The sequence below is a fragment of the Salminus brasiliensis genome, chromosome 17 (genome assembly GCF_030463535.1).
Source record: "Salminus brasiliensis chromosome 17, fSalBra1.hap2, whole genome shotgun sequence".
Lineage (NCBI taxonomy): Eukaryota > Metazoa > Chordata > Actinopteri > Characiformes > Bryconidae > Salminus > Salminus brasiliensis.
Window position 1 is genome coordinate 26,442,634 of NC_132894.1, and position 10,802 is coordinate 26,453,435.

At 40.7% G+C, this 10,802-nt stretch overlaps 1 protein-coding gene across 1 annotated transcript in view; it reads right to left on the reverse strand.

Annotated features, from left to right (window-relative positions):
- ext2 (exostosin glycosyltransferase 2) overlaps window positions 1-10,802 on the reverse strand; it is a 28,198-nt gene extending 17,396 nt beyond the window's left edge. Inside the window, exons 1-8 of the mRNA XM_072659902.1 lie at window positions 10,611-10,802; window positions 9,500-9,829; window positions 9,105-9,328; window positions 8,799-8,888; window positions 6,271-6,387; window positions 5,973-6,168; window positions 4,448-4,587; window positions 4,244-4,337 (exon numbers count right to left, since the gene is read on the reverse strand). Coding sequence (XP_072516003.1) covers window positions 4,244-4,337; window positions 4,448-4,587; window positions 5,973-6,168; window positions 6,271-6,387; window positions 8,799-8,888; window positions 9,105-9,328; window positions 9,500-9,814 — 1,176 coding nt within the window. The 5' untranslated portion in view covers window positions 9,815-9,829; window positions 10,611-10,802. The remainder of the gene's footprint in view (window positions 1-4,243; window positions 4,338-4,447; window positions 4,588-5,972; window positions 6,169-6,270; window positions 6,388-8,798; window positions 8,889-9,104; window positions 9,329-9,499; window positions 9,830-10,610) is intronic.

Here is a 10,802-nt window from a genome sequence, read left to right on the forward strand (position 1 = left end):
AGCCTCATCATCAATCACTAGATAAAAAAGGGTCCTGTGGTGTAAGGTTTGGGGCAGTGGTATTCTCTTTGTCCACAGGTTCCTTTCATTGTTGAGCAGAGCGTTTTATTGACTGGCATGTTTGTTGTCATATGGTCTACAGGGAGCTCCGAGCAGCACATTAGGGGAGCACTCTCTCTTCTCCCCTTCACGGCCCCCGCGGGTCTGGCCCTTAACGCTTAAGAAATACAACAACACAAAAACAGCTTTTCTTTTTATGGAGAAGGGAAGAGGATTCAAAAAGACTTTCTGGTCCCAGGGGGAGCGCAGCCGCCCATAAATCAGCCTGTGATGAAAGTTTCCTTTCCGACCGGGAGGAGGTCGAGAGAAAACCGCACCCACTAAGCTTCGAACCCGCCCCATTCAAACGCCAGTAAGAATTTTTATGAGAGAAGAGAGAGCATTGCATGAGAAGGAGAAGGAGAGCTGGCTGCTCTTCTGTCACAGTCACAGGCACATAAAACTCTCAAAATGCACCTAAGTGGTTCTTCCTCACAGTAATTGTCCCGTTAGAGCGTCAACATCCCACTGCGGCAGCTACATTCTTAGCGCTTGAGGTATCAGTGATTGTTGCAAATAATTACTCCAGGATATTATCTTAAAACTGTTGGGAAGAGCAAACAAGTATTTGTTCTACAGCATTTTCCTACAAATGTCTATTTTATGGGTGAGGCATTTTTCAAGCAGCAAGTCAAGAGCCCCTTGATGTCATAAGGAAAACATGCAAGCCTACACCCCAGGAATATCAGGGTTGTGAGACAAAGTCATTCCTGTCAGCCCTGCCTGTCTCCTGCACAATCAGCCAACGCTTATACATGGGTTCATGCAGGATTACAGCAACGTAGCGCCACAGAGCTTGGATTGACTCGGACTCTTCCCCCTCCCTAATGAGGCGCGTATGTGTTCTATTCTTAAGGGCTGACCCAAACAACGCTCTAGGAAGTCTCTCTTCAGCACACGTTGTAGAACATGGCTAAGAAGCCAATCTGGACCGCTGTTAACATCCAGCAGCTGTTTAGCACTTAGCTAACAAATTGTTTAACCTAAATCAATTCTGCCTCCTCAAAAGCAAAAACAAGGTGGTTTTCCTGCTATAAATGCATATTGCTACTGCTTACAGGGGCAAGCAGTTTTCTTTTTCACCACAATTACGACATCACAGGCAGCACAGCCACCATCTTAAAGAAGTGGAAGATCACTTAGAGCACCACAAATTACAGCCAACAAAAGGGGACCAGACCACACATCTTAAAAGAGTGCCTTTACAGAGTTGATCACGGGTGCAAGAGTTCTATGAAACATGCAATCTCCAAGCAAGGGACCAAGACACATGCAGTAGTGACTTGCCCAAAAGTCGTGGATACTGTGCACCGCTCGGTGAGCAGAAATGGACAACTGCACCCTCTGTTGGTTAAAAAATATAAAAATAGCACTACTGATCTTAAAGCCACCACCACATTTCTGCATAAGAAACTGTGTAGAAACCTAAGCAGCATTAAAGACATTTACAGTTGCATGCAAACGTTTGGAAACCCTTGGCCAAATGACATGGCCAAACATAGCCTTTGTAGCTAATCAAATAAAATACACAAAATATTACTTTTTCAGTAAATCCTAATGCACAGCAAGTGAGTTTAGGCTCTCTAATAGCTGCAAAAGCACACATTACTTCCCCTCACATTAGCAAATTAGTCCTAAAGCATGTCACCAATCGAATTAAGAACTGTCAGCTGAATCAAACCTCCAAGCCTGTGACTCTTTAAAGATGGGCTCCTCTAAGCAAGTAATTAATGTAGGGGAAGGCTGTAAGAGATAGCCAAGCTTCTTTAATCATCCTACAGTGCAGACTATTATAAAGAAATGGTAGTTCAGAGGGGTAAGAAGAGTTCTGGAAGATGCACAAAGAGAAGTGTTTGTATGCTAGTAAGACGAAAACCCAAGAACCGGCAGAGAGGTTCAGTCAAGTCAGGATTAGCGGTGCACTGTTTGACTGTGCAGCACAGCTTCCACAAACATAAGTAGCATGGCATAATTCACATTAAAGTTAAATTACCCAATGACCATGCCTCAAAACTCAACCACTGAAGTCTACTATAGAACATGCAGACAAGCTAAATGAGTGCTGTGAACTTTAAAACCTCCCTATGAATAAATCAGCTAAATATATGCTTTGAGAAAAGGAACGGCATTTCGCGCAAATAACACCTTTCCAATAGTGAAGTATGACTCGATCATGCTTTGAGCTTGTGTTGCCGTCAGTGGCACTGGCGATCTTGCATGGGTGAAGAGAAGAATGGATTCCAGGCAACTGTCAAACTCTCTTTTAAAAGGCTAGAGCTAAAAAGACAAGACGCAACATATTTTAAAATTCCCCATAGACTACATGAAGTGACAAAACTGAAGCTTTTAAAATAGCCCTGACACTCCTCTGACCAAAACATGACAGAACATTTGTGAACAGTGCTGTGCTTATCCACCTAACCCCTTTGTTTTCTCTCTCTCCCATGTATTAAGATGCCCTGTTCTGACCCAGTACTGCCAGACCTGGCTCTCCACTACTCTGTTGCACACTGAGATGTTCTGCTGCTCTGGATCCTCACATTGATTCATTCTTGCCTAACTGCATAGCTGTGCATATTACTGTTTACCTGTGCAGACATTAACATTTCATTTACACTTAATGGCACATTTGCCAGAGCGCTTCCTTCACTATTTTGTAATTTTTTTATTCTTGTTGTTCTGTCATTTGTTCTGCTATCTTTAGTCAACCAGAGGATGGGTTCCCCATTTGAGTCTTGGTTCCTCTCAAGGTTTTTTCTACTCGATCTGAGGGAGCTGTCACTTGCTTAAAACGATTCTAACTACAAGAACTTAAAGACTAAGATAGCTATAAAAATCATTTGAAAGCTGTGATTTCTCCCAAAGGGGATGTTACTAGGTACTGCCAGTGTAAGGTGTCCACACATTTTTACAGGCCACACTGATGATCTTTATGTTTTTATTTATTTTACTATTTACAATTATTTTAATGTTCATTTTAATTATTTTAATGTAATGTGCATTCACATGCAGCTGTCTGCAAGCTAGAGTTTAGAATGCAAGGTTATGAACCATAATACCAAGAATCATCTTTGCGCCAGTCCTTTTTTATGCTGTGGGAATGATATATAGGAAAGGAAAGGAAGGAAAGAACTGAGAAGAAATGAGAAGTGTGGGATGACGCATTATAGCTATGAGTATTACAACACACCATCATTTCTGACTAAGCGGGTCTCTGTGTACAGAATCGTAGAGCAACTCTGGAGCAGGGCCTGAGCACAGTTAAAAAAAAAAATATTGTTTAAAAAAAAAAAAAATAAAAAAAAAAAAAAATATATATATATATATATATATATATATATATATATATATATATATATATATATATATATATATATATATATATATATACACACACACACACACACACATTATATATATATTATTCATATTAATATTTAATATGTATATTTAAAAATAAATAAAAAAAGCAACTCATTTACATTAACAGTGTCAAGGGAACTATCGCCTGACAAGGGCTGAATAAAAATAGTTATTCCATCTCTTGTCTGGGCGGTGTAATTGAATGGGCTGAACAGAGGATTTTACATTCATTCGATGTGAACAGTTTGGCAACAGGAATAAAGTTAAGATAAAAAAACAACACATACTGTGTGGTTAACCACTTGTTTTGATAAAAGTATATCACACATTGTCAGAATTGCCTTTTATCATTATTAAGTACAGCAGAAAAAAATATATTTCTTAAAGAAATCAAAAGCACATACTTAAAGGCCTATTATTTTTGGCACCAGTTTATCTGTCTGACTACATTATATTTTCACAATGGAACTAACACTCCATTGAGGCAGACACATTTTGAAGGAGCACTGAGAGGAATGTTAGTGCAGCAGACTAGAGGTCATGACTTCTTTACCCTCACCTTCACACTGTATTAAACTTGAGATGACAGCTTGCACTTTAGTCAGTGAGGCCAACTAAAAAGTGCCTTAAGTTTCAACAGCATTTGGCACTGGTTAGGAACTGTTACACTGACGATTAGTTGCGGTGTGATTTTTTTTTTTTAATTTCTTTTTGCTTCAGAAACGCAAGGCCCACTGCACTTTGTCCACACTTAAATGTTTAATCTAACCCACTTTCTTACCTGCCTCTGCATCTCCTCCACTTGTCTATGAGGAATACTTTTTAAAATTGTATACATCTCTGGCAGCTTCTCCTCTGGAATGACCACTGATGCCCTGAAAACATCAGTGCAAAAGTTAAATTATACAGAACAATTAACAGAAATTAAGCACTGCAAAACACAGAAGTCATGAATCACTACCAAGAATAGATTTCACAGCTATACCTTTTCCAATCCAGCACCTCAGAGAAGGGCAGAATATAGGAGTCGGCCATGATGACGGGAACACAGCCTGCCTGCAGAACATCACTCAGAGTAGCTTGCCCAAGTCGAGCGCCACGCAGCACCACACAGAAAGATGACTCCTACAACATATTGAACAGAGACACATGCCTGCTACTACATACCGCTGAACCCAAAATCACTTTCACATCAGATACATAATCCTAATGCATTCACATTATTCTGTAAGAATTATCACGGTTGGTAAGGTTTGGGGAGTTTCATACATGAGATAATCAGGTTTACAAGGGGTGGGAGGTAAATACTGAGAAGAATGAGGATGAGGACTGTGGAGGGTGCTCTTAGAGGCACGAGGTCTCTCCTCCCCCTGCGGGCCCTTTCCCCTGTGGAACGTCTCCCAGATGTGCTGCTGCACCCAGCCCACATGATAAGCATGCTTCCTGTCTAGACAGAGCTGGACAGAAGATGTGCACTGTGGACAGCTAGTACTTCAGCTTATACCAAAAGAGAACTGTGCTGTGGGTGGCAAACATCACCACTAAACCAGAAATGTATCAAAATATTACAATTAAAACAACAAAAAAATACGGAGTAAAAAGTTCAAATCTATGCAAATATCTATAGTAAAATATCAATCAAATAAGCAATATGCATTCAAATCATCTAGCGGCCGATTAAGGAAATGCAGTGTGCTGCGTCCTTACACAACACTGCTGCAACTTATGGATCCAAAATATGGATCATGTGATTGGCTGAATTACTACTTCTAATACACATCATTATACCTAGAACTTCAACATATCTCCATAATCATAAGAGGCGCCGTTACGGCCGCTTGTCGTTAAAGATCACGTTCAAGCATTTTTAAATATCTATTCTACTGTGTGATGACAGCCTGAGAAGCAACGTTTAAAGCGTGAGCTAAAGACTTTATATGTGATGCTAAACCAGCCTTTTACAGATACCTTTATTGCATGCATGGTCAGGTATTTGTTCCAAAACTGCAAACACCAAATCAAATATATGTGATTGGCGTGATGGGAAGTTCTGTCCGAAGCCAGTGAGGGGTCTCATGTCCTTTGCAATAAAGACACCAATGCACCTGGTTATTTCTTTTTAACTCTTTTTGCTGTGATTGCATTTTTGCTGTGATTGCATTAAAGAGTTATTCGTTTTGTAGACCATGGTCCACTTTACTAATTGTGTGAGTTACCCTGTGTTCTTTTTTTATTTCGGCAAATATGGAAATAAAAATGTTGCCATATCTAGGACATAAAACAAGGGGGCATCTTAACTGAATCTCAAATTCCCCTTTATCAATTTCCATGACAGACTGGAAGCAGCTGCAATGCTAATGAGTGCGGAAGTGTGGTGTATGAGGCACTACCATGATTGCATGATTGCAACCTCTGATGTTGGAACAATGCAGCTGTGTTTCAGGATACGATTCTTCGTTACACCCCTATTTATTGATATCTTGATTTACTAAATGTGGAGGGACACTCACCTGTAGAATCTGAGGGTAGTCATACACCTGGCCCTTGTAGCAGCGTTTCCGGGCTGAGGCCATGCCCTGAGACAGGTTACTGCACTTATCAAGAAGGAGCAGGGCCTCTCCATTTTCTTCTTTCAGTCTTTCCAATTGTATGCGGTACTCTCGATGAATGGCTGTCTGAGAGGACAAGATGAAGTAGTGTCGGGGCCTGAAAACAGGGCACAAGAGGTTAGGATGACTTGGCTCTGCTCTAAATGATTAATGGGTAAAGCAAGCAAATGAAAGAGAGTGCACTTTATCAAAAACTCACCCAGGTTGTTTTTCAGGAAGGTCAACCTCAGCTGACAATGGGCTGTAAACAGGGATGCTGACATCATAGCCTTGTCTATAGGTCCATGTGGAGAAACCTCCCCCAGCTAGCAGAGCTCTGGGCAACAAACACCACAGCATACTTTTACCGCTGATGAATAAACTCAGTAACAGCATACCTACTATATCTTTTTACAGACGGTGTGTGTGACAGAACCACATTGTGTTTGCAGCAAAATGTGTGAGCATGTTCATACAATGCGCCCAGGTTTCACTCATCTCAGCTGCTATCCACTCTCACGCTAATAAAACAAAAAGCAATAAAGCGTAAACTAACATGCACTGCGGTGCAGGACGCCGATTAAAAACGGGACTGAAGCAAGTGAAAGGAAAGCCATAAATATGGACGAGCTACGTCTTTTTATCTAGCCACACACACGCATGCGCACGCACACACACACACACACACACACACACACCGGCAGCTGGTTCTTATGAGGCTGCACGCCAAATGGAGCACAGCTGGATGAGCCCAGGAAATTCCCTACAGCTCCAGATAAGTGTTCATCGTTTCAGGGCTTTCTAGTACATAAAACTCACCTTTTCCACCAAAAGCAAGAGAATGGCCAAGGAAGAGGCTGGGAAACATAGGCTATGTAGCAGTAAATACCAGAAGATTATGTATGTCTCCTCTAGGCACATGAGGGCTGGTCCCTTTCATGGCTTCTCTTAGCTGCACCTTTGATCAGAGTATGGAATACACCACTTCGAAGTTACGCAAAGAAACCATTGTATGCTTTACACAATAATTTAATTAAACTATCAAACACAATTTTCTGTTCGTTTACTTAAATCAGCTGCGAGGAGGATCCTTCCGAATCCTTCAAAACATATGAATCAGTTGGTAAAATATGGTCTTCAGAGACAAGGTGTAAAGCTAGTTTTAAAGGAATAAATTATCATTTTGAAATTATAATATATCTAGCACTCCTCCAGTGCCAAAACACTCAATATGTTTCAAATTAGATAATACAAAGCTAATTCTACAGTATTCACCTAGACATATGACATACATTAAGTTTGAAGGGGTTCGTAATTTCTCTACAAGGGACACACGCTCTCCAGTTGTACCATAAATCACAATATACGCTAGTTAGATAAAACTAGTGCTTCCCTCTAGTGGTGTGAAACACTTTTGCACTTCCCCCCTTATCCCACATACAAAATAGAATCCAAAAGTAAAAAATACAAAATTACAAAAATTACAAAATTACAAAATTAACCTAGATGACTTATTTTGATTGTTAACAGTGGTTTCAGCAAAAACGGATAAATAAGGGGCTCACGAACGCTCCATTTTCAGTGTTTAAATATGTACTGAAACTTATCATTGCACAAAAAGCTTTTTTAAAAAACCTTCTGGAGAACTGATTGCATATGCCCGTCACCATCATTAATGATTAAGCTGACCGCATTGTCAGACCTGGATGCACCTAAACAAACTTTTTTTTTTTTTTTTTTTTTTTTAAAGCAGCATAAAGGTGCTGTAAAGTACTCACTGTCGTTCGCCAGCCTTTACGCAGGCTCTGCCATATATTTTCTTTAACTTCTGTTTTTATAGTCAGTGTGTTGCTTGTCATATAAGCTTTTATGTTCTGCTACAAACAAGGCTAGCTGTTCTGCCGCAGTCATGAAGCTCATTCATTTGGTCTGCAACTCTGACAACGGAGTTCTGATTGGTCAGCCTGATTTTAACACATCTGTACAATGAAAAAAAAATAATAATACAGATTGCAACTGGGAATGAAAATCTAGGGCCCTATAAAGGTTTGGGCCAGTCCTGGTGTCCAGGGCAAACCCAGCAGCAGTAAGGATGTTCTCAGAAGATAAATAAAAGAGTTATGAGTCTGTAGTGTGAACTATTTTACTGTGGAACATGAGCACATAAACATATTTAAAAACCTTTAGAACTTTACCCGTGAGAGAACTGCAAGGCTTTCTTTGTTTTTAAACTACACTGAAGAGCATGTTCAGAACAGAGTGGAGAATAACAATAATGTTAAAACACACCCACTATAAAAACCAAAATCACAGCACATAACTAACTGTGTGGCTTTATTATTTATACAAACACAACGGTCATATTGTAACGGTATCAGCTGATACTTAAATACCAAAATCAAAGATTGAGAGTGTGACAGGTGCTAGAGAAAAAACTAATAATTATAGTGCAGCTGCCTGTAATTCCATATCTCTCAGCATCTCATTGAATCTCCCAATGCTTGTCACCTGAAATTCTGGGAGCAGGTTCCTTTTATTGTGGGCCACAAAAACATTTCACTACAATGAAACTTCTCCCATTATCACTGGTGATCACCGATTGCTCAAAAGACAAAGAGCGCGTGAGAGACTGTAGAGAATTCTGACTGTAGTGACAAGAAGGCCGTAAAGGAGCACACAATCAGAAAAAAATTTTTTCTGGGTGTAAAAATCACAGAGCCTTGAAAAGCTCCATTTTGTTGTACTCACCTGTCTCTAGGCACATCCAGGGCTGTGTTATAGTCTGGAGGTCCTCCTGGTAACATGTTAAACAGTAAGTGATTCATCCCTTTGTCCCACCTGAAGACATAAAGAGGCAAAGACTCTAAATATAAAGATACACCCCATGTGTTCATCTGTTCACAAGGTTCAATGCAGCAGTCCAAATTACAACAGGAAGGAACAAACGTTCAAGGGCATCAGCAGCTAAAAGTATCTGACATCAGGTGGGCACGCATTGGGTGTTCATGGCGCACACACATGAAGCAGTGATGTAAACAGGTATAAAGGCTGCACCTGGGTAACATGGCTAAAGCCTGAGCAGTTTCCCGAATACGAAGGGAGTTCTGGTTCAGCACATCAACGGAAGGAACAAACAGACATGCTCGTGTGACATCATCCGTGTAAAAATCACTGTCTGAGATGGCACTCAGCAGGTCATTATACTCCCGGGACAGGCCAGTACTGCTGATAGGCACTCCAACTTCATCCACAAACCGCTGGAGAGGGTAGATGTATACCTGGACACACAAGTTCAATGCACAGCATGCTTAAACATGAGGACTCACATCATGAGTCATATTATACCAATTATTTAAACATTAATTCAAAGATCACTAATGCATTGTCATCTCGTTACAAATTCAAAGAATGCGCTTGAAACAGGTCTGACAGATGGGCTCTAATCTCACCTTGATACGATTTTTAGGATTGTAACCACAGCGGTAGACATCAAAACAAGTGTGCATGCGACAGCTGAGGTCTCCCCGCTCAGGAATGGGACTGGACACAGGCAGTTTGACGAGTGGCGCATCATGCACACTCCGACGGTCCAGAGTCCATTCTGTGGAGGACTCGATGGAGTGTGGCCAGAACTGGAACATCCCAGTTGCAATCAATCCCAGCAACACCACGGAGAAGAGGGTGATGTAGTAGATGCGGTGCTTGGTCTTCATGCGAGGTATCAGAGCAGGGCCCCGAGAGCTGTACTTTACTGAGGCACACATAGTGAGGCCAATGCCCTGTAACAAACATCAGAAGAGACAATTATTAGGCATTATCTTCATCGGGTGAGCACTGTGGGCAATGAAAGGGTTCTTCGCTATCCAGATTTTCTCTCAATGCGATGAAAAAAGGAAACAAATCCATGCCCGTCACTAACTGGGATCATGATTACGGAGACACATGGTTATGTACCGTGGTCAGGTTGATTAACGTGTATTTAACGAATAATGAAGACTTGAAACTAATGGCAATAGTATTTCCTACACCTACACTCAACTAATCCAAAGCAATGACATCAATGAAGGCTCAGCCCACGTCCCAACTTCCTATCCAACAAAACTTTACGTTACAACACAGACACGGACCGAAAATTAAACGATAATATTATCCTACAGAATAGAGTACTGCGATATTTTTGAGCTGATAAAGCCAGAGAGACAACGTTTCAGAAGGTAGAGAGACAGAGAGAGAAACCCCCCTTCACATCAGCTGTGTCCGACTTCGCTAGCTAGCTAGCTAGGTTTGCTAGTAAGGTAGCTAGCTAGCTAGTAGCTGCAGATGTTATTGTTCAGAAACTTTTGCATTTAAGAATCAATTACATGACAACTAATTATTTTATACTTCACAATATAACACGAAAATATGAATTAGTTAAATAAATTAATAAACTTAACCATCTAACTAGCCAGCATTGCTCCACCGCCTCTCCTATTACCTAGCTAGCTACCTAGCTAGCTATTTAGCCGGTTAGCTAGCAACCCCTGGCTAACATAGCTAACGAAAACAAACTAAGCTTACCTTGGCCTCGTCCCTTCACTGCGCCTTTGAAAACGACGTCAAACTAATTCATAGTTGTCCAGTAAATTGTTGATTGTTCAATGTCGCATTAGTGCTATTTTTTATATTAAATCCACAAGCATTCCTTAAACGGGAATGTAAATAACAGCTGCTCAGAGAAGTGGAAGAATCCGTAAATTCCTCTCCTCTCCT